At 41.5% G+C, this 24,949-nt stretch overlaps 1 protein-coding gene across 6 annotated transcripts in view; it reads right to left on the reverse strand.

The window, feature by feature from the left end:
* The window catches only part of NAV2 (neuron navigator 2), a 359,017-nt gene that overhangs the window by 111,540 nt on the left and 222,528 nt on the right, over positions 1-24,949 (reverse strand). For all 6 annotated transcript variants that reach the window (XM_074997678.1, XM_074997676.1, XM_074997677.1 and 3 more), the window contains one exon: positions 16,767-16,889. In XM_074997678.1, the coding sequence (XP_074853779.1) occupies positions 16,767-16,889 (123 nt within the window). The remainder of the gene's footprint in view (positions 1-16,766; positions 16,890-24,949) is intronic.

Consider the following 24,949-nt stretch of genomic DNA (forward strand, 5'->3'; position numbering starts at 1 on the left):
CTAAAATTTACAACCCCAGATGTTTGCCTTAGGCTGCACTTTTCTGGAGGGGGAGAGATAGGATGGAAATCAGACCCCAGAATCTCAAGCTTGGCACACACCAAATGAAAAACACATAATTAGCCTGATGCAGTGAAAAATGTGGATGAAGTGACTCCCCCACCATCACACAAGAACTCTGCGGCACAGGCAAGGATAGAATCCAGATCTGCAGAGCTCCATCTGATGGCCTTAACCATCAGACACTCCTTCTTCTCCCTGTAATATTCACTGTACACCTTCCAATTCCTATAATAATAAGGTGACCATCCATCCCATATTAGGCGGGCCAATCCCATACTTGGGATGCCAAAAAGGCACCCCTGCTTATTTTTTAGAAGGGACTAATTGTCCCATATTTGAGCCCTCCCACCAGCTGAACTTTTCCGGCAGCAGCTGCGCAGGTGCAGCTGCTTGCAGGAGTCACTTCCCCAAGCATCAGGCAAGTGGGGGAGTATGGGTGGCTGCTGTGTCCCTGCCACTTCTCTGGGGAGTGCTGGGGCTGCTACCTCCCCAGGGCTCCTGGGGAGGGCCAGCAGCTGCTGCTTTCCCAGGGCTTGGGGAGTACTGGTGGCTCTCGCTTCCCTGGGGATCCTAGAGAGGGCCAGTGGCTGCTGCTTCCCAGGGCTCCCGCAGAGCGGCAGTGGCTGCCACTTCCCTGGGGCTCTGGGGGAGGGTCAGCAGCTGCTGCCTCCTTCCCAGCTCCCCGGGGCTTGACAGAGCTGCCTCTCCCCACCATATCTTCCTGTCCCATATTTGGAACAGGGAGAGATGGTTGTGCTATGTAACAAATGATGCAGTGGTTAAACATTCAGTCGCCTTCACTACGCGACCCTGATTCAGCCCTCTCAAAGGTCCACTCTGCACAAGGAAGGAGACAGGTAACCGACTGAAAAGAATACATGAGCACATAATTAAAGACTGGGTCATAATGCCCACACACACGGAAGCCAAATTAAGGTTCTGGCATCTGCTAACATTGGAGTGCTCAACTTTGCAACTTTAATGTTCTCTTAATGTTATTTTTCCTGGGTAACATGTATATATGGCCAACTTCAGCCCTATGTGGTTATTTTAAATAGGAGACTGGAAACTCTAGGAGCCTGTTTTCCAGTACTACAAAGGCCCTTTTACATTACTTTGGAAGCATAAAGAAGGGTTAATGAAGTAATTAAGCCCCATTTTAAGGTCCCTACACTGTTAAAGTTTTTTATTCCCTTTTGCCCTTCAAATGGGTTTAGAAATAAATCCCCCAGAACATGGAGGCCTAAGGCTGGCATTTGCTGCTGCTGTCAGGAGCAACCTGAGGTGAGCACTCCCAGACCCTGAACTCCCTACCTGCAGCCCTGAGCCCCCTTCTACACTCTGAACCCCTCGGCCCTTGCCCAGAACTCTTCTGTCCCCAAACAACATGTCCCCAGCCCCACCCCAGAGGCCACACCACCACCTAGAGCCCACACCATTCCCCCACTGTCCAACCCCTGCTGCAGCCCAGAGCCCCTTCCCATGCTCTGGACCTCTCAACCCAGCTCTGGAACTCCCTCCTGCACACGAAACCCCTCATCCCCAGCCAGAGCCCTCACTTCCTCTTGCATCCCAACCTCCTGCCCCAGCCTGGTGAAAACGAATGAATAAGGGAGGATGAGAAGAGCGGGGGATGGAGGGAGGGGGAATTGAATGGGCAGAGAAGGGAAAAGTGATGGGGCCTTAGGGCAGTGGGTAGAGGAAGGGGGTTCAGCTTTCTGCAAATAGAAAGTTGGCAGCACTATGGAGGTCCTGTATCTCCTCCATGCTCTCTCTTTTCTCTGCCCTGCCTGAGTGGCAGCACAACACAGCCACACTACTGATACTAAGAAGTGATGTTTCACATTGTAGTTGGGGAAGTATCATAAATTAATGCTGACAAAGCCAGCATTAACTCAGTAAATCTCTGCAGGATTACAGTGATCAGTTAAAGTGCTGGAGAGAAAGCATCTGTTCAGCCCTCTTCCCGCTTTGTACCCAGAGAGCTGCATCTTTGTGGTCAGTGGAAAAGGGGGAAGTGGTCTGGAACTGTTGAAAAGGAAAGGTGCTATATAAATGTTACTGCTTCAGAATGAAAACGTTTGCTATGACATTTTAAAACACTCTTCACAGATGTTTCCCGTATTGTCAGCTCTTGTCAAGGGTGTTACACAGCACACCAGAGACCATTCCAGACACCAACATATGGGTGCAAGCTCTCATTTCTTGTAGTCTATTTTTAGAGATCTTCTACATAAGCTCACTTGACAGATGAATGTGCCAACAGATCTATGTTACTCTAGTTGCAAGTGATTGATAATATTTTACACTTCAACACTGCCAAGGGATTACACTAGCTATTGCAGAAGTTCTTGCATGAGATGAACTGCATAAAAGACTATAAAAGGACGTGTGTCACCTTCAGATCAATCAAAAAATGGAAGATGGAAGTCTACGAAATTATTTCAGGTAGTACCTGTTTGTCAGCTCCACTGAGTGGCTTAATTTATTATTATGAACCTTGCATCATATTCTAGAATTGTGCTCATGAATAGCACAAGATTTTAACCTATCAGATAGCAAAGACATTTATTTTAATAATAGCTTCATATTAATATTTAACTCCCTGGGGCTAAATTTGAAAAACATGTCTTAGATTATCTCATACACATTCCTGTAAATGTGCAATTTTTCTGTAATGTTTTGTTCGGGTCAGATTTGACAATTCCAAGGACCAGATCTGTCATGTCTCCCACTTCCACCTGGTCTACACTAGGGATCAAAGTCGATCCCAGATATGCAATTCTAGCCACACCATTTGCATAGCTAGAATTGACATACCAGGATTGATTTTCTTCCCTGGTGTAGATCTGGGACCTTCAGGCTCACGCTGATGTCCCTGACTCTAAACTTCAACCTGGAGTCCCAGGATTGATGGCCGAGCCCAGAGAGATCAATTTTTCCATGTCTTCACACACCCGGCAAAATCGATCCCAGGAATATTGATTGTGGTGCGCCGACCTCCCCATGAGTAGACATACACTTAAAGAAACTATTTCAGAGTTAATTAAGTGTCAGAAAGTTTTCCCTTATGTTCAGTGTAAATGTTCCCCGTCTTAATCTGATTCCATTACTCCTAGTTATACCTATGTGAAAAAACACTAAATTATGATGTGCCAGTATCCTTTAAATATCCATCAACAGCTATGTCCTCCTCCCAACATCCCAGCCATCCTGCTTAGCCAAGCAATAAGTTATAAATTATCCTTATCGTTTATCTTTTCTTCTTCAGCAACCCTTCCTACCATGTGAGGATTTCTGAATATACAGCTAGTACCACAAACGCTCTCTGCTCTTTATGGGAGCAGTTCAGTTCCCAACATGAAGTGGTCTCTATCAAAGAGATAAAACTCACAGACCCAATCACTAACTGCTATTACTCAGCAAGAAAACATATACAAAGTTGGGTGTAATTTCAAACATCTGCTTAGAGAAAAGGTTTGGATAGTTTCACGAAGATAGAGACAGAAGGATTCTGCCAACTGCTAGGGGCAGAAGTGCTTAAATGCACAGAAGATGGTGTGGAGATGGAAGGGAAAAAGGGACAGTGAAACAGCAGGTGTGGTAGAATGGAGGAAATGTTAGGTGAGATGAAACAATTTCTTTATGAAATCAGGGCACGGCCAGAGAAAGAGAATGGCACACAGTGAGATTCAAGGGAAAGAAAGATAAATTCAGCAGCCTCCTGTTGAGCTGTCTGTAACCAGTGTAGGAGCAGATCAAGTAGCATGGTATAGAACAGGATAGGGAAAGGGGTGAGCAAGAGAGAAACATCAAGGAACAGTCAGCAGCCATTACAGAAACTCTATTAACAGGAGCTCAGAGCCGCAGAGAAAATAATTGAGTAGCCACTGTCTAAATTTTGGGGCTGTGGGGAAAATCCAGCCCTCCTCTGCAGTTGTAAAGCATGCTATTACACTATGCCACTAACTCCAAGACACCACTGCACAATTAGTGTTGTTAAAAAACAAACAAACAAAAAGCAAACCTGAGCTGGCACATTAGGTGTCATGAGATACCTGGTAGAGATAATCTAGAAAACAGTAATTTTATATATATTGTAGTCAGACAAGGAACAGTACAATGCTCACCCCCAACTCCAGTTTGAAGACATAACTAGTGTCTCAACTTCACCCAGCACAAGGATGTTGATATCTATTTCTTTGTGATATTTACTTACTTATGATTTTCCTCCATCCCTTTTCCTCTTATTTTTAGAAGGTTTTTATTTCTGACTCATCTACAAAAAGTATACAGTCCTGTCCCTCATTCCTTAGAAATCCAAAACAGCTTTTGAACTTCAGACTTGTGTGCACATGCAATGTAGTATTGGGCCTGCATTCTGTTATCTTTGAAAATCAAAAAACTTCACAACAAAAGACAAGTGAAACATGGGACTTTATATGTGGAAATCAGATAGTGCTGAACAAGCATTGATAGTTTCAAACTAATGTGAAGTACAGCCAGGAATGTTACCATGAGCATTCCTAGTTGAAAGTTTCATGACAAGAATAAATCATCTATGATAAAACACAAAGGCCAGGGTGGGGTAGATCCATTTGGAACATTGAAAAGAATTTCTCATTTCTCCACAAAACAGATTGACTAATTGGTGCAAATGAAAAGTGACTCAAACTACAGAATAATTAGTGCAGATGAAGTTTAAAATTAAATTTAGAATAAGAAGATAAAAAAAACATTACTTGAGGCAGATGAGCACATGCAGCACCACAGCAGTATCAGCCAAACACCCCCCACTGTCAGGAGCAAATAATTAAGCAGCTTTAAAATTCTTCCAACTCACTCCTCGGGCTTTACTCAAATACTATTCAAAGGTTAGAGTTCCAATGTCCAGTGTGATTCTTTGGCTACTTATTGACCAATCATACCCGTGAGAGAGGCCTCCCACCATAAGAGTGTCTCCTAAAGCTCTCTGGGGTTTATACCCATTTTATAAAAACATAACTCCATTTACTCCACAGAACTTAGCCTCCAGTTACACAGATCGTAAGCTAAATTAAATCAGGTGCTTTATTTTTAGTGAAAAACAAATGGAATAAACTACTGCTAATAAAAATGTTACACCATCTTACAGTAATTATTTATAATTGACTAATCACACACACACACAGTACTTACAAATATTGGGTGGAATCCCAATGCGTGTTCATGTGTCTGTGCAGCACGTGTAAAACTCCAGGCTGTTTCAGCTGTAGGATCCCAGGGTTCAGGGCAGAAGCATGGAAGCAGAGGTGCTACTTGTTCTGTGGAATCTGCTCTCCTCTGTGGGCTCTTTACAGAAGCTCAGCTGCCACAGGGGGACCTGAAGTTAGCGTAACTAGCCTGCCCCTTCCCCCCCAAATGCTGCTTGGGTAGAATGGGATAATATCTCAGAATTGAGAAATATAGTGACCTGGGCTACGGAGCAATCCATTTGCAGTTATGGGCAGTCTAAGGGCCAGGAAATGCTCTAAGGCAGGCGTGTCAAACCCACGGCCCGCGGGCCGCATGTGGCCCTGGACAGCTAGTAATGCAGCCCCACAAGATCGTAAACTTTTAACATTATTATGTGATTTATATACATTACCTATATTATATATTTTATATGTGGCCCAAGACAATTCCTCTTCACTCAATGAGGCTCAGGCAAGCCAAAAGGTTGGACACCCATGCTCTAAGGGTACCTCGCGGTTTGCACGCTGCCCCATGGGGATGGTGGCATAGAATCCTGCCCAAGGTGCAGAACCATTCACATAAAGAGGGACCTTCATTAAATAAAGTATCCCTCTTCAGAGCACTGCAGTTCTATCTTCCCCCTTTTTCTCCAGCACAACTCTTCAGGAGTCGTAATGCACTGATGCAGCAGCAAGTGCCATTGAGTGCAATGTGTGGAAAGACTTCTTTATAAAAATGCTTTATATTACCAGGGTGGATTTGTTCAGTAGGACTTTCTCTCATGATGCTCATGAGAGGGAACCTTCCCTTTGTCAGGTCCCATCACCTCCCCAGATGACAACACTGTCAAGTATCAGAGGAGCAACTGTGTTATTCTGTATTTGTGAAAATAATGAGAAGTCCTGTGGCACTTTACAGACTGATAGATTTATTGGCACATAAGCTTTTATATGCATCTGATGAAGTGGGTCTTTGCCCATGAAAGCTTATGCTCCAATAAATGTGTTAGTCTACAAGGTAACACTTGTAAGATGTGTCAGGTCAGGGACACATGCTTTAAATTTTGGGGCCTATTCAGTTTTTCCTGAAATTGGTCAAGCAGGAAGAAACTCATTTACTTCCATGTGAAAAAAAGTAATCTCTGCTTTAAAGTCATTGTCCAGTTGATAAACTGCTATGTATATAGCATCTGATAGAGGTGATTGTTTACGAAATACATAACCTTGTAAATATACAGGGATTGACTACACTGGTGTGTAACCCATATAGTTGCTCTTGGATATTTAGCATCCTAATCCCAAGGATGATTCTTTTTCACTGAATTGAAGCAAACAAGTTTTGCTGCAAGTCCACTGAAAACAATTCAAGATAAGGAGATAAAAGAGCCTGAAGAAGCATAGCAAGGAAAAAGAGACAAATTTATCATGGATATGGGCTGTTTTCTATTCAATGTTCAAAGCAATACAATTATTGTAGAAGTCAAGTCACTGTGCAAAATGCTCGCCTTCTGGCTATGGAGGTTAATTTTGTTTATTAACAAATCAGATGGAATCATATACAAAGAGAAAATATATCTGAGGTATACAAACAAATACAATTTTCACCTCACTCTCGGCTAATATACAATTGTGGACAACTCAAATGAAAAACTTACAGCACTGTCCAAGTGAGGTAAGTGACAAATCATAAAGGTACATTTTCGAAGTGTTGGGCTTAGTCCATGCCACTCCAACTGATCATCAACAGGCATCTTATGGGTCATATCACAGGATATGAAATGAACAGGCGGTCTCTATCCATTTTCTAATGGAAAAGTTCTCCCCTCCACCCCCATGACTGCAAAAACCATCAACCAGACAGCTTTTTGGCCACTTCAGCAGGGAAGCCAATTACTGAATGGGCCAGAAAACTACACTATTTTCTCACTCCTAGACATAGCCCCTCTAGGTCAGCAGTGGGATATATTGGCAGAATATTGATGGAAAAGCCCGCACCACTATCTCCTGAGTTGTACCTAACAGTGGTTAAAGACTTCCATCTCCTGACCCTTTCTTCAGAACAGAGTCTACAAAACTACCACACGCAGACAAGGAGTCCTTTGCGTAGTGTACCCTCAAAGTACCAAAAATATAACACAGGTCAAAGGAGTTGTGTTTGTAGGGTTCACCTTTTACAACGACACATTTAAGATAGCACACAGAATGAAAAAGAACCTCTGGTCAGCCCCAGTTTGCTTTACATTTGTTTTACAGCCATACCCAGCCCTCCAGGCTGGTCAAGCAGCACAGATATATGTATCTGCTTTTGGAGTTTGAACACTGCCTGTTATTAGCATTATCTATGTAATCTCCAAATCCTAAACTCAGAGGTTACTGGAGCAGGTCAGTCTTGAGACCCTGTTGACATTGTTGCTATTAGACATGAAAAACTAAATAACAAGGTCTGTGCTTTGTCAAAGAGCATTTCACATTCTTTGGTTCGTCATGCAAAGCACAAAGTCCCTATACAATTTAAAATGGCCTTTGTGTCAGCAAACTTGTTCACCCTTGGAATAAATGCTTAATGCCCAAAGCACGTTTAAAAGAAATTGCTTGTAACAGAGAAGGCAATGCTAGTTCAAGGCGATGCTACTGGAAATATCAAGGGTCGTAATGTCACTCACTTCACATAGCCTCTAAATTTTCATATGTATCACTATACATGCACAAATGTATGCCCAAAGAAAAAGCACTTCAGGAAAAAAAAGTCCATGTGTGGGAACATAAGATTAGTCATACTGGATCAGACTAGTGGTCAACATGATTTATAATCTGATTCCATCAGAAGCAAAGAGCCTATACTTTAAAAAAGAGATCCCTCCTGATGGTCACAGGTAAGATACACGGTGTTTTACACCAACTTTCATAGGTGTAAAATGAACTTACTAAGTTTAAGGCAATGGAGAATCAAGCCCACAGTGGCTTTGGGGGTGGTTTAGACAGACCAAGAGTAAAGAAAGGTACCTGGGGTCCTGATCTACTCCATGTCTTTAGTATCTGTATCTGTAATGAAGCCAATTCAGGATGTGAGTTTTAAACTCATGGTATCCAACCAGTTCTGAAGCAACAGCCACTGTAGTGGCTACTGCTGAAGCAAAGCAGCCACTTTAGTCAGAAAATATATTTATTTATATTTATTGTTCAAGCCAAATAGCCACAGTCAACCAGCTAACTGGCCAAATATGGCTAGTAGCTAGCATGTTGGACACCATGGTTTTAAATTATGGAGACAGTCTAACCTGGGAAGACTACCTGTGCTGAGCAGCCAGCCTGGGAGAGAACAACTGGCAGGAGTCACTTGTTAAGTTGCTAGGTGGTATTACTGTACCTCCTCCATGGCAGAAGGTTCTTGAGAAAGAGGAAGAGTTGTTCTCTAGTATCTTCGGAGACCATGAGATTCCTGAACAAGATATAGGTGAAAGAAGAACTTGCTAATTATCTTCTTGTCCTGTTTGGAGGAGGTCTATGCTTGTGCCCAGGACTACAATCACCGTCTGTTTTTGTTTGTTCTTTCCCTTTGATCTAGGCACAAGAACACCTGCTCCATGTTTATTTTCTCATTTGGACATATGGCCAGCGGTGGCTGCTATGACTGTCCTAACCTCCTTGGGAAAGCAGAATTCCTTTTCTTTTGTCAGGGCAAGGGTGGGCATGAGCTAGAGGCAGTTTGCCAGGTTAACCCCTGACAGGCCACTGGTGCTTTATTTACTTGCAGATCTGAAGGTACGGCCACTTGCAGCTCCTATTGGCCTGGGAACAGCAATCCGAAACCAACAGGAGTTGCATGAAGCAGTGTGGACCACAATACCCCTGAGCTGGCCTCAACACTGTTGTCTTCTGCTTTTTTTGTTGTTTAATATCATAATTGTATTATTCAGCTTCAGGAAGTATTTTGGGTTACGGCTTGTACAAAAGGTACTGTACAAAATAAAGGTGTATTTTATTGTTACTACTGAAAATTCTAGTCATCTAATCTTTGTTACAAAATCCCAAGATCAAAGAAACTTGATTTTTCTAGATAAACATGGTATCTTCCAAAAGACTGAGGGATGACTGGAAAATATGTCTTGCAATTTTAGGGCTTTAGGTAGATGAAGAGTTGGAGATAGTAAAGTGAAATGCAAAAGGTAATTGACAGCATTTTAATGGCATCACTGTAGTATCTTTCTCAGCTGCACTCCTATGGCTGTTACTACTACCTGGGTGAGCAGCTTCACTTTTGTTGTGGGTTGAAGGGGCTGAATAACGCTACCCCACCCCAACAAAAACTGGGAAATGCTGAAGTGAACAAGACTTTGCATGCAATTTTGCAATTTCAGTTGAGGGCACTGAAACCGCCTGCCTCTGAGTATAAGGATTAACATGCAAGCACATGGAGAAGCCATTGAAGGGGAGGGAAATGAGTATTCTAAAGTTAAAAATATACTGAAATTGTTTTCCTACACATTAACCTTGAAAAATGTTCTATATCTGCTTGTGCATTCAGACTCTAAGCAACCAAGGCACTAACAATCTAAAGGCTAAAATGTAACAAGTCACACTTCAACATTTCAGGACAAAGCCTTCTTACAGTCCAGACAAGGTTCCAATAGGATTTTTTTTTTGCACTTCTGTAACATACAGCAACACAGTGCTGCCCTTTTTAAAGTAGTATGCTTATACCAAACTGAATCCAAGATGAAAGGTGTGTTACTGTTGTGGTGTATACCATTGGAACACCTTCTGTTGCTGAGAGAGTTGAAATTTCAAGCCACACACAGCTGTTCTGTGGCTCAAAAGCTTGCCTCCCTTACCAAAAAAGTCAGTCCAGTGAAAGATATTGCCTCACCCACTTTGTCTCTGTTATTTCAGGTAAGAAATATACCACTATTGTTTCCACTAACTTGCTGCTGTTAGTATGGCACTTGTGGTGGAAGGGTGTGGATTGCAAAGGGTAAATGGCAACATTTTCACAATGCATATTGTTAAAAAATTAGCCTATGTAGCGTCTCATATTAGGCGCATTACTACAGTATTCTCACCCTGCCAAAAATTGATGACATTCCCAGCCCCAGTCCCCACCTGCAAAAGGAGGAGGAGGAAGAAGGGGCTTCCAGAAGGAGGGTTTCCTTCTGGAAGATCCCCGTGGGCAGCGCGTCTGCATGTGTACTTCGGAGACCAGAAGAGCTTCTTCCGTACTCTGAACCACGTGCCGATATGCTAGTGAGGTGCAGAAAATTTGCATCCATGCCTCATTAGCATCTTCCGGACAGCTCATTACCGTGCCACTTCTGGAAGAAGCCACACGTGTAGATACAGCCTCGGAGTCTAAGTAGCACTATGGCTACAGTAAGCTATTTGCTATCTATAACTGGCTGTTGGGGTCAGTGGACTGACAATTATGTTACTTTATTCTCTCTACATTTCAGTCATGGACACCTACTCCTTTATGGCTATCTGCTTTTCACTATTTGTCCTGTCCTCTGCCACATGTGTCTGACATTGTCAAAAGGTCTCTTGTTTTTCATTCTGTTGTATGCTCCCATTACCTTAGATCTTTACCTTGCAATAAATTTTTATCACAATCATTATTAATCATTTGTGTTACCACCACACCCAGGATCCTTAGCCGGAGGTCAAAGAAGTACCCCAAAACGTTACTTGAGCAAAAGTACGTCAGTTTGTGGAGGGAATGTACTTAAGTACAAGTCACTGCTATCCCTCAGGAAAACTACTTGAGAAAATGTACACATACACTTGTGTGTGCACAGGTGCACACACACACATCACATCTAGCTTGCACTCAAGTATCCAAAAGTGAAAGCAGCTGCACTTTTACTCAAGCAGTTTTTTGGGTACTTTTTCCACCTCTGCCAAGAGCCCATTGTGCAAGGCACTATAAAAATACAGAACCAGTGACATCTCAGATGTGACCACACTTGGCCAAAATTTTAAAGTGGCCCTGCTAACAGCCAAATCGAAGGATACTAATGAGGTGCTAAAATGAATATTCAGCACCTCATTTGCATGCTGCTGACTGCAGCACTTTGAAAGTGCCGCGTTTTGATCGCATACGGCTTGGCTACACGGGGGATCCTTTTCTAAAGGACCCCGAACATTTAGAAATCCCCTTATTCCTATCAGCTGATAGGGGATTTCGAAGTCTGAGGGATTCTTTCGAAAAGGGCTGCGCATGATCAAAACGCGGCACTTTCAAAGTGCCGTGGCTGGTAGCATGCTAATGAGGCACTGAACATTCATTTCAGCACCTCATTAGTATCTTCCAATTTGGCCATTAGCATGGCCATTTCAAAATTTTGGCCAAGTGTGGCCACTGCCCTACAGTTTTAATCACTGATAACTTACACAGGATTACAAATTTGACCTTTGGGAAGGTACAGTAATTTAGCTAGAAGTCAGCCTTTTAAATTATCTACATAGAAAGAAGTGTTTGCATGCAGACATATTAAACCTTTTTTCAACTGTATGATCCATATTCTGCTCCACCACTACACACAGCTGAAAACTGGGAGCCGTGAAAGTCAATAAAATATAGATTTAGATCACGCAGCTCTATCTGACACCATGAAACAAACTTAAGCACCCAGATGGTAAACACCAAACCATAACCATGACCAGATGAAACCAGAAGTGGTTAATTTACAAACTTTTTTTCAAAAAAGCACAGGTCAGTAAAAAGGCATTCAAAATGTCACTTCTTCCTCCCTCTCTCTCTGCAAATCATCTTGAAGGGAGTAAATAAACTCAGCTGCATTGTGTGACAATTCCATTAACCTTGCAATCAAGCATTAAATTAAACTGCCTAGTTCAGATTTCCTCTTCTGCTGCAGGGGGAAATGTACCTTGTGAGGGCTCTGTTTTACGCTAATAGAGCGAATGCACAAAAGCTTCTCTACTAGCCAGCTACAATTCGTATATTAACAGTAGCAAGTAAAACAAGTAAGTACATTGCAAAGACTCCTTTGGGAATTCTTTAACTAAACAACCATTTAATTGTGATTTGCTATATTTTCACATTGGATTCTCTCTCATGGTATTCCATGTTACAGCTATTTAAGGTAAGCTAAATTTATTCTTCATACACATTTTCTATGTAGACTGCTTGAGCAGCATTGAATGATCATTTACATCTGTTCATAGTTGTGCAAAGACCCTTTGTTATATCATTTTATTAGATTATCCTTCAAATTCAGTTGAGAAATGGATTAAGATGTAGGGCTTTTCTACACAAGACATTACTACATCATAAACCAGGTGTAAATCTACAGCTCCCTAGCTTGCCTCACAGTAATGTCCCACGTGGGCAATGTTACAGCACAGTGAAAGCACTATAATTTGCTTCAATAAACTCCAGTTTCAAATATCAATAGATGCACTTTGGAACTTCCAGGGTGCTTTGCAGCATCCACATGGGATATAAATGAGCAGGAAGCTACTTCACTGTTATACATTCTGGCTTGCCACGCAGCAAAGACACATACGACAAACCCTTGGTTTAAATCCCATGTTTTAAATGCTCAGTTACTGAATAGTTGCCTTTTTCAAATCACTGAGATTCAATTTTTTCAAGCTATTTAGGCACTGCTGAGACAGTGTTGCAATATGCAACTGATTGAGAACCCAAGTGTCATTTTAGAAGAGATTTAGAACCATAACTCCATAAACTGTCCATGAGATTTTGGCTCCAAAGTGCCTAAATTCTTTTGATAATAAGATTTAAGCTCCTAGATATGTTAGGGCATAGCAATACTGAGCACAGCAACACCTAAACATCTTTAAACTCTGGGCCATGGATACATAGGGTTGTAGTCTAATTAGAAAGCATTAAACCAAACTAGTCATCATAAAGCCACAATATCTTGGACTAAATGTAATCTATCTAGTGCTTATGACCCTCTTTTGCTCCTGAGTCAGCAGCACGGACCGAGCCTTCAGGACTTGCATTGTTTCCTCCTTCCACTTAAGAAAAAAGATTAATTTTCATAATAACTTTTCTTCTTTCCTACTTTTTCCTCCCCCATTCTCCTTTGTTTCTGATTATGAGGGTGATGAAAGCTCTTTTACCAAATGTGTTCTTTGGTTTCTCTGTAACAAGTTGCTACTAGCAAGTAATTGCTTCTTCTTTTGCAATATGACATGATTCCTCTAACAGGAATTTATTTAAAGCTGAAATAAAACAGCCCTTGTAAAAATGAGAAAACCACACACAGGCAAGCTGGATTTCAGGCAAGTGTCTTAGAACCTAGATCTCAGAAGTATTTTCATACCAAACGAAAGTGTGACAAATACTGTAAACATTAGAATGGGAGGGAATCAACAACTTTGTATCCCCAGTTTCCTACAGGAGATTTAGTATTTTTGAAAATATTATTTATTTGTATTTCAGGAGAGCCTAGGAACTCCAGAGTCATGGGTAAATACTCCCTTGTGCTAATAGTCTCTTCTGCTTCCTTGTCAATTCCCAGGTGTTCCGTCTCTCACAAACAAACCCATGTGAGTCCTGAGAACTGGTATTAACTAAAGATGGGTTTTAGGGTATGTCTTCTCCACCCAGAAGATTGAGCCAGTCTAGATGGATCTTCCAGGATTCGATTTTACGTGGCTAGTGCGGATGCATGAAATTGAACTATCAGGGGTCGACAGTCGATCCCTGTACTCCTCAATATCACAAGGAATAAGGGAGGTCAATAGGAGAATTTCTACTCTCGACCTCCCTCCGTGAGGATGGACAGGTAAGTCGATTGTACATAATTTAATCCTGCTATGCAATTGCCTGAGCTGGAATTGCATATCTAGAATTGACTATATGGCCTAGTGTAGACATTGGCCTGAGCTGCAAGCCAGAAATCAGAAGCAGACATTAACTCCTAAAAATATAGGCATGCTGTCATCCTAGGCATTGATGTCTTACAACCGGGATCTCAAACTCACTGCCCAGGTCCACAACAGAGCCCACATACGGCTTCTGACTCTCTCTGCAGCCCTGCAGGTGACCCCCTCACCAAGTCCAGCCCCTGTTCTCTCACCTGCCCTACCTCTTCCCATCCCTGCTCTGCCCTCTCCCATCTTACACTCCTTCCCACAAGCCCCTCGCCGGAGGGATGCAGGGCAACAGGGATCAGGTCCTCCTGCACTCACCGCAGTGGCAGGAGCTATGAGGAAGTGGAGCAATGGCAGCAGCTTTTGCTTTGCTCTATCACCATTCGCCCACGCCATTCTAACCCTGCTGAGCTACTGAGGGCCTCTGAGGTGCAGGAGTTTAAATAGCCCAAGTGCGGCAGGTGGGACTGGGGAATGCATGTGGTGGGGGAGGGGGCACAAGACAGCAGGTGGGGCCGGAATGTGTGGGAAAGATGCAGGGTAGAAGCACATGGAGACATCCCACCCCACAGCAAATGAAATCTATTACACTGTGTTCCAGGGAGGGTTTACTGTTAGCAGTATAGGAGTGAAAGTAACTTGCTCCTTTTTCTGACAAATCATGTCCACACTGGGGGCACCCCCATCAATAGTGTAAGCAGTGCACTGTGGGTATGTCTCTCACAGTGCAGTGTTGTCGGAAGGCAGGGTTGATCGCTGCCTATCTTGGGATTCCCTCCAAGTTCTCCCACAGCCTCCTCAGCTGCTGGGAGCGGCTTCGTGAGTAGATCTGTGAGCTCTGCATGCTGATGAATGCCAAAGCAGCACAGCAGTCTGTCCCCCTCCACCCAAGGCAGCAGTCTGCTTTCTGTGTCTGCCTAGTGTGGGGCAGTCGGATGATTTGCTCTTTCTTTGTTCCCCATACAGAACAGACACTTCCTGGAGCTTTGAAAGGGGAAGGTGTATGCCTGCAAGGCAGCAGAGATCAAAACTCTGAGCAGACATTGTGGGATACTGGCAGAGGCCAGTTCTGTCGACAAAACAAACAGCAGTGTCTACACTGGCAGTGTCAACAATAATGGGAGGGCAAAAGGAAGAAGTCTCTCATGGGGTGGGTATTTTTCCCAACAAAAGTGCATATGATCTCAATGTTTTGTCACCACAATGCAGTTTTTGGTGACATAATTTGATGGTGCAGACATGCCATTACAAGTATATGGCAATCTCCCCTTGGGGAGATAGCTTAGAGAGTTGAGGGGGTTGTGATAAGAGAGTATGTGTAAGAAATTTATGTGTGGGATGCAGTGCTGGGGGCTCAGGGCAGAAGGTTGGGGTCAATGTGTCCTTTAATTTCTTCCCATCCATGTGTAGAATAAATTCTGTTACGTGCACCAAAGCACACGAGGGTGTGTGTCACCACCATGCTGCTGGCTGTGGGTGCACTTCTAATCAGCTGAGCAGCCTCTGAATCTTTCCAGGGTGGCTGCCCAAGTGCACAGCTTATGGGGAACACTGGTTGGGGTGGCTGTGGGGAAGCTCAGGGCAATAGGCTGAGGGGGTGGCAGGCTCAGGACAGGAGAGGCGGGGGTCATAGCAGGAGGCTGAGTTGTGGGGATTGTAGGGGGTCAGAGCAGGGATGCAGGAGAGGCACTCAGGGCAGGGAGTTGAGGGATTTGTGGAGAGCTCAGGACTGGCCAGAGCCGTGATGAACATGCTACCCACCTACAAGATCCCCGGGGTGGCCACGGAGCACCAGGATTGGGGCCACCCACTCCAGAGTGCCTGCAGCATCCAAAGCGTCACCCCCAGCCAGCTAATTCCTTATTAGTGCGCTGTACTGGGGCACATTGGCTCACCTGCACTTTTGGCAGTTGCTAATAGTAAAATCTGCTGAACAAGTAAAACTCAAAATCCACATTTACTACGTACGGGCACTTCATGACAATGATGGTGGAAATGTATAGGCCACTCTGCCAATACTCTCAGTGCAAAGCTGATGTTCACCAGTGATGTTACATTTACCAAGCACAACATTTGGGAGGGGAGAAGAGGTCCTTCTAATCAAATCGTGTTGTATACCAAAGATACTCAGCTTTTTGTACCCCAGTTCTGCACATGTCATGTATCTTCTCCAGAAGCTTCATTTTTGCTCGAGCTCCCTAGAATCTCTTCTTTCCAGCTAGTCATGTTCCTTTTAATAACCTGAAAAAGCCTTTATACCAGACCTTGGGCTTGATTTGCTTCATTGGAGTTAATTAGTTTAAAGTTAACAGAGAATTGGGCCTCTTTCTTTCAAGTCCCATGTACTAGATGTAAGGGTTTTTTTAAACCTGTTTTTGTTCTTTTCAATTCAGGAAAACTGACTTGAGCAATCCACATTACAATACTAAGACCACAAAGGTTTTTGCTGCGTTTGTGCCGTTTTCCTAACTCATTAAGTGGTACATGGCATTAGAGACTCTTACACCCACAAATCAGTTTCTGAAATTCTAGGACATATCTATTTATCTGAATTTCAACATGCCTTAGCTGCAAATTAGAACACTGCAAGAAGGTATGAAATAACTGAGCGTGCGCTTGACACAAGCGTACCTGTCAGCATCTCCTAGTCCCAGTGAGGTGTTACGCTGCAGTGTCTCCCGCACTGCAGCCATCCCATCTGGCATCCGATTCAACCTTCGAGCGTACAAGCCCAAACCACCATCAGTCATGTACCTTTAGAAACAGAACAAGACATCAATAAGTGTTCAGTAAAACAATTTGTAAGCACTTTCACACTTTTGGGGGTGTCACTATAGCCATTTTACACGTAATACTCAGATACCAAGTAAGCTTTACTCTCAGTTCCACCAGTTACACCCTTAACTCAGCTTTTCTTTCTGTCTTTTCCACCATCCGGCAAAATGAGACTTAAATCCAAAGAAGAAGGAAAACACATTTCATTAAGAATGCACATGCATTATTCTTCAGTGACTTGTGATTTCAGGTCTCTTTCAACATGTGTATTTCACCTATTTTTAACATATTGTGTGAAAACACATTCCCTGTGCCTTTTGTGCTGTTTAAAATATGCTAGCTAAAATCCTGGAGACACTGAAGGAATTTCACTTAACTCCCAGTGATTTCAGTACAGTCAGGATTTCACCCAGGGTCCTATCTGGTGCACATTTATATTAAAGATTACATAGCACCCTGTGTGAAAAAAGGGATGTGCATCATTGACCAGAGTAGAGTGGCTGCTCTTCCACTTTTTTTGCACTATGCTGCCCGTAATTACCATGCTGAATCAGAGAAGTAGCTGCATTTCAGTGGTGTTGTTATTAAATACTTAAGAAGCGTCATATGTGTATAAGGAGATTTACAAATGAGTAAGACAAGTAGTTCCAGTCCAATAAAACAAAAGAATGCATTATGTCTGTATGTGAAGCAGTATGTTTGACCATTAAACAAGGCAAACAGAAATCCCTTCACATCTAGCTTTGTCAAAGGGCAGGGAAGGAGAAGCAAACCACATTAGTTTTTATTTCCTAACTATTTTCTAGATTACTGCAGAGAATACAAAGTTCTTCAGGTAAATTGTGTGTGTGTGTGTGTGTGTGTGTGTGTGTGTGTGTGTGTGTGTGTGTGTGTGTGTGTGTGTGTGTGTGTGTGAGAGAGAGAGAGAGAGAGAGAGAGAGAATCAAATGACAAGACAAATGAACAAAAACATCATATCGTCTGTACGTGAGTAGTGTGACAATATAAACTTAAAACATATTCATTAAGATTTTTATATAAATGATCTCATTCCTTTGTGTTTTTAAACACTCTCAACTATGGTTTAAAAGGACCAAAAATCATTCATAAGTTACTGATCTGCAAAGCTAGCTAGTTTTTAGATAAATAATTCAAAGTCCTGGGGTGTACAAAGCAACAGGACTTAAAGCCTTAGCTACTCTGAATGTTTATCTAGAAACCAACTTTGCAGATCAATAACTTACAAAATTAATTTATTGCCTGATTGCAGCATAGATAAAGGACATTTTCTGCCTTAAAAATGAAAAGATTTCTTCTTAATGACTTAAAAAGTAGTTGACAACAGTGCATGCAACACATCTCTATGCAGTCAGTTTGGGAAATGACCAACTGAAACATGTCTCAGATGTTCTATTTTTTTAAATACTCACAACATATTTTTCATCATTGATATTATGAATCGAGATCTGAGATGGTTTTTCAAATTTAAGGCAAATATCAATATTCTAAACGCTTACTGAAATGAATGTTACATTTATGCCCCCAAAACAAGTAAAGTATGTCCCCAACTAACACAGTTAAAATATCTTGCATTGATTTAATACAAATATTACACAAAGCTCTATTTAATTGTTAATTTTTTTTTAAAAAGTGTAATAATCTCATACCCAATCCCCTTAAAAATCTCCAAAAATACACAACAAAACTTTGTGCGGCTCATTAATATAAAGACCAAAGATAGTACATAGATTATTTTTTTCTTCTTCTGGAACAACTAACCGTATTAAAAACAATGCAAATGTATTAAATCCCTGAAATAGATATTTAAAGTCTGGAAAATAACATGCAGAAGAGTTTATAAAGTCTAAAGAAAACAGGATATTCTTCTTCTTGCCCTACAGCTGTAAGTATTTGTACAACTGTTCAACAATGTTATAATCGAATAAATATGCAACTATAGTGATAGAGTTGATATTTTTGGCATGCTGTTCAACATACCTTATTGACTTGTAAATTGAAATTGCTATATCCTCCCAATTCTTTTATCACTTTTAAGGAAATAGTGGTATAACACCAAAATTATATTAAAAAAACCCTAGGATCTATTCCTCTATTTTAAAAGTACCAAAGTCTATTACTAATTTTTCCTACTGGGACGCATTTTTTGCTCTCAATAAGAAAGAACAGCCAATCAGGTCTTAAAGTCACAATACATCCATACATTAGAAGATAAAAATCATGATTCAGATAGCTCTGGCTCCATCACAGCCGTATCATTTCTGTCACAGTATCTCTGGTAACAAACCCAGCTGACTATGCAGCCAGACACAATTACTACAATTACATGAGACAGGAAGGTTAAAAAAAAATGAAAAAAACCTGCACTAGATGTGATTTAGCTATATAGTCTGTAGTGGGCCTATTATAGAACAACAGAAGAGTCCCCATTGGGACTTTACAAAGAGGTTGCTAAGCTAGTAAAACTAGGGACAAGCCTATTCTCAGTTCTCCAGAGTCTACAGGGACAAGAGACAGTTCTTTTCTCCAAACTTCGTAAACAAGGAGGCTTAAAAGAATTACAACAGTTTAGCTGCAACTGCTAGAGCATTGTAATATTTGTTTCTGAAACTAATAAAACCCTTACAATGGAGGAGAAAATTTTGTTCTTCGCCAATCACAGAAGAAAAATAAGTTAGAAAAAAAGTTTACCACTGTATTTAAGACCACATCATTAAGTGTACATGTTACAGGCCTGTTGCAAAAACTCACACCTGAACATGCAAATCATCTACTTTCAACTACTTGTTTGCATATACGGTGATTGATTTGCCTCTTAAATGCAGAAGATTTATTTTGAGAATATCTGTTAAACACAGTTTGAAAAGGTTGGTTTAGGTTGGCAGTTACCATCCTCATCTGGCATATGACTAATCCTTTTCAGCAAAATAAACTAAGTTCAAAATTATTTTATGAGAAGTTAAAATATATGTGATACTAGTTGAAAATTACGATACTGTGCATACACATGACATATACTACCTAATCTTAATATGCATATTCTGGATGAAATCATGGTCAGTGGAAAACCTCCTGCAATATGGCCAGGAGTTTACCTTCTGTATATATGTGCAACAATTATGTACATTAGAATAACTGTACTTGTGCCACCTAGAACACATAATAGCTTTTCATGGACAGATTTACAGAGGTGCTGAGCACCCATAAACCCAATGTAAGTCAATAGACAACACCGTTGATACAGAAGGTTTTATTGCTAAGGTGGGGTTTTTGTTTTGGGTTCTTTTTTTTTTTTTTTGGAACACTAAAGTGTGGTTAAAAAGAAAATATGTAGATTCAGATATTATAAAATCTACAAATTATGTAGTTTCACCTCCCTCGATAAAAATGCATAACGGAATTAATTTCTTACATATCAGATAGGCTTCATAAAGTTGTCAAACACATAGCACAGCTTGTAGAATCAAAAAATGTATAGCTAGAATGCTATTTTGCATAAATTCTACTCAAGAATGTGGGTGTCCAACCCCAATGAAGGGGAAGTATGGTCACCTTAAAAGGAGTGATGTCCGAACTCTAAACTAGGGCCAAATAAGAGAGCTGGAGAAAGCCCCATTTCTTATATTGTATATGGAAGAATGGTGAAGCAGGCTCCATTGTCTCCTGTTGGTTGGCTGCCGATGACAGACTATGAAGGTGTCAGCTGGCTGGGAGACCTCCTCCTCTCTTGGAAAAATATATCAGGGAAATTAAGAACAAATGCAAGCCTACAGAAATGTTCTTACAAAGCATGAGTATCATTAAGAGCATAACTCTGCAAACACTCACTACTGGCCAGAACTGTTTCCAGTTAGAACTGTGGATCTTCAACACAAATGTGAAGAGTATGCTCTTGAACAGATGAGAGACCTAGCATACTATAAAGTCTTCAAATCACAAGCTACAGACATTCGTAAACAGATGCCTGAGGTACATCCTTCGCATCAAATGGCAAGACTTTGTCACAAATGAGGAGCTTGGAACACAGCGGGACAAAAAAGACGTGATGTTCAATTCAAGAGAAGAAAGTGGGGAAGGCTAGACCACACTTTCAGAAAACCATCATCCAGCATAGTCTGTCAAGCTCGCAGATAGAACCCACAAGGGAAACACAAAAGAGTAAGACCTTGGACGATGTGCAAGAAGATCTACTGAGATTGAGAGACAACAACTGGGCTATTCCTAGGGTCAGCTGGAAGTTTTGTCCCAACACAGAATTAAGTGGAGGAGACTTGTAGATGTAGACTTGTATGCTTCACTTAGAGCACAAGGATTTAAGTCAAGTAAGTCTATATCTTATTATTAAATACCTGTCTACCTCTGTTAATGTGAGTTAAGTGCAAACCAAAAGCACTCCAACCCCTGGCACCCTCAGCTGAGGGAAGAAGGAAAGAAGCCCTATGGCAGCATCTGTCTGCCTACCGGGCTCCCAGCTGGAAGAAACCATGACACCACATCTGTCTGCCCACCCAGCTCCCCCAACTGGGAGAAATCACACCGCAGAAGCTCTCTGCCCTTTGGGCTCCTTCAGCTGGTGGAGCTGGGTGAGCACACAGACATGGTGGCATGGCTTCTCCCCAGCTTCCGCCAGCTGGAGAAGCTGGGGAAAAGCTGCGCCTGGCTCCAGCAAGTCCAGTGGAGTCAGGCTGCCACCTGGTTCCCAATTCCTCGCCTCCAACTTAGGTGAAATTCAAGTTATTCAAGGGTGCGCAGGAACACAACCCACACATAACTCCAAGGACTACTGTCATGAGAAAGAGCATTAAGCCTTACCCACTACGTTGACAAAATGTATCTAATAATTGTACCTCCAAAGTGGAAATGCAGGATGCTAGAAAATTCCCAGTAAGGATTTTCTCTCTCACCTATATTTAAGTCTTCATGTTCTCTTGGTAACTCCTAATATGCAGCTACATAAATATGTTCCTATTTGACACTGTGAAGGTCGACACAGACAGACCTACCATTCAGTTCAATGCTATGGTTGCTGTTATTGTGCCCCTAGACTTCAGCCGTTGGTGTGTGGCACTGGGATCTTACACCTAAGAACATGTTCTTTCATTTTCACCCACCTAACTCTTCCACAATACTCTCCACCAGTCCTTATTCCCTTGCGATAGAGTGTCTCCAGTATGATTGCAAACAGTACTTACAGTATTGTTTAATTTCTTTACTAATTGCCTTATTAGACTCCAGCATCAAAAGGACTGTGCTAGCACACTCAATGTCAAACACTCTTTAAATATCCGAAAAATTGCAGATAAACTAAAGTTTAAATGTTCAGGAACTTTTCTGGCATTCAATAGTAATAAGCAGAGGCCCTCCACACACTACGACTTATTTACACAATGTGTAAATTGCAATTCCTCAGGAGAATTTAACAAACAAGATTTATAAAAGTTGGCAGGTAACAGAGATAAGTGCCTTAACTAGACTCAACTAGGAGAAGAGTTTTAATGCCCGGAACATAAAACACTAATAACAAGGAGCTTCCTATCTATCTTCTGTGGATTATCCCTCACGAGTCATTCAATGGACTTACTTTTCAACAAGAATTAAATGCAATTAATTTTCCACACTTGTGTTTCTCAACTATATAGGTTATGTTTACATAAGTGTCCATAATAGCGTAATAAAAGTGCACAGCAGAAATGGAAACCAAACAATACATGGTACTTTCTAGAAGAAATGTGCCCCACTCCCCTCCTCTGATTCAACTGTTTTGGACTTCCCTTGGAAAGTGAGATCTAGAATTTCTCTCTTGCTTTGCCAGCTACACCCCATAGGTGCCCCTGAAACTTTGTATGGTACAGTGTATCCTTCCAAGTTCAATATTTTTAGGATGTTTCTGATGCCTAAATTATTTCTGTCCCCTTCCCCAAGTACACACACAAAACAGGATCAAGTTACACCACAGATCAACCAAAGTTTTATTTAGCAAACCAAGTCACTTGACTTTTGTATGCACGCTGTACTTGCCCATATAAACAGAGCACCAACAGCATGCTTATGGCTACACATCCGACTACTCCCATATTTAGCCAACAGGTAGTCAGGAAAGTAAAATTCTCAAATGGTGAGTATATACAGCCTAAGGGATAGCCTAAGTTTCAATATACACTCTGACACTCCAAGGACTTTTTTTGCCTCAGTAATAAAATTAAATTAAATTAAATTAACTTCAAATAAAGTCCAAACAAAATAGTGAATCCAAAATATTATCTCAAGGTTTCCAATAAAGCAACATAAGCATATATTTTTCTAGGTTTCAATAACAGTGTCATGGGTATCATTAACTGCAAATTGTCAGGGCTGCAACACCAGTCAATGTAGGTAGTTAGACAAGAACAAAGCAAATTAAAGCTTTGGTGCATGCATCTCTACTACTGTTCACAAAGTAGGACAAATGTGATCAAAAAATGACTGTTGATACAACCAGGATATTGTCAGACTAAATATGATTAGACGAAATATAATTATTGCTGCTAGACTGACTGAAGAATCACTCTTAACCACAGACTTCTCAGGTTAGCATAATTTTAGTTTGCTTATTTCATTCTGACAATATTTTGGTACTAGGCCATATGCTTGTCTCTCACTTTTTGCCAAATTCCTGTCACCAATCAGTCTTGTCTGACCACCATCATTCTCCCACTGCCAGCCCATCAGCAGAACATTTTATTTTTCTAGCCAAAGGGTGGAACATCCACTCTGCCCACAAAGCCTGCCTTTAAATTAAAAAATAAAGAAATAAATAACAAGCCAAGCAAGGTCAGCTTGTGTTTTGTCTCTGGTTTAAATTCCAAGTTTTGAGTCACATAAATGCCAACAATCCAGTGAAGACATTCAGGAGTGGGCTCTGATCCCAAGCTTTTTCAGCATGGTGCTGCTGTTACAAGGCCAAAATAGTCAACATTCAACTCAAGTATTTCCCTTTAGGTTCACAGCAACTCATACTCGGTGTGCATTTCACTTTACATCTAATTAGGCCGTACAAAATAGTTGGACATCAGACAGGTGGGGGAAGACAAGTTCTGAATATGAAATAAATCCTCTGCCCCCTAGCCATGCCTTGCATTCTGCAGAATAGCAATCAGTGTTTGGGGTTCAGAAGGAGACGGCCACCTAAGAAACAGGTGAAAAAAGCAATTTCTTTTAATAAACTCTCATGAGTGAATTTCAGAGTTTGGCGTGGGAAACCAGGTACTTACAAAATACTTATGTCATTAACAATGGAAGCAGCAGCTTCCAGGACAATTTAAATTCTCCAGGACAATTTAATCTTGACCCTTTCTGCTGGGAAAGCCAACTAATATGCAGAGGTGGTTTCTGTGAAATGCTTACTTCTTCAGGGTACTTCTCCACTGGGAACAGAACTGGACATATTTCTCATAAGCCATTGAACAGCCTTCACATGGTAACAATTTTTAATCACTTCAGCTGAGACCTGAGGCTATTGATGCTTGCCTGGTCTCCTGGGTCCATGTTTTATTATAAAGTCCACACATGTGCTGGTGATACCCTACAGAAAAGGAGATCTTCCTTTTGTTAGGGGAATGGATATCAAGAATGGGTATCAATCTCCTGTATAAAGATTTGGTGCTTACAGTTGTATTAGATTAAAACTCACATATAAGCTTTATGGTAACAGAGAGGGAGCCGTGCTAGTCTATATACTCTCAAAACAAAAAAGCAGTCAAGTAGCACTTTAAAGACTAGCAAAATAATTTATTAGGTGAGCTTTCATGGGACAGACCCACTTCTTCAGACTATAGCCATACTAGAACAGACGCAATATTTGAGGCACAGAGAACCAAAAACAGTAATCAAGGAGGACAAACCAGAAAAAAATGATCAAGGTGAGCAAATGAGAGAGTAGAGGGGTAGAAGTGTGGGGGGGGGAGGTCAAGAATTAGATTAAGCCAAGTATGCAAACGAGCCCCTATAGTGACTCAGAAAATTCCCATCCCGGTTCAAACCAT

The sequence above is a fragment of the Carettochelys insculpta genome, chromosome 6, assembly GCF_033958435.1.
Source record: "Carettochelys insculpta isolate YL-2023 chromosome 6, ASM3395843v1, whole genome shotgun sequence".
In the NCBI taxonomy this organism is placed as follows: Eukaryota; Metazoa; Chordata; order Testudines; family Carettochelyidae; genus Carettochelys; species Carettochelys insculpta.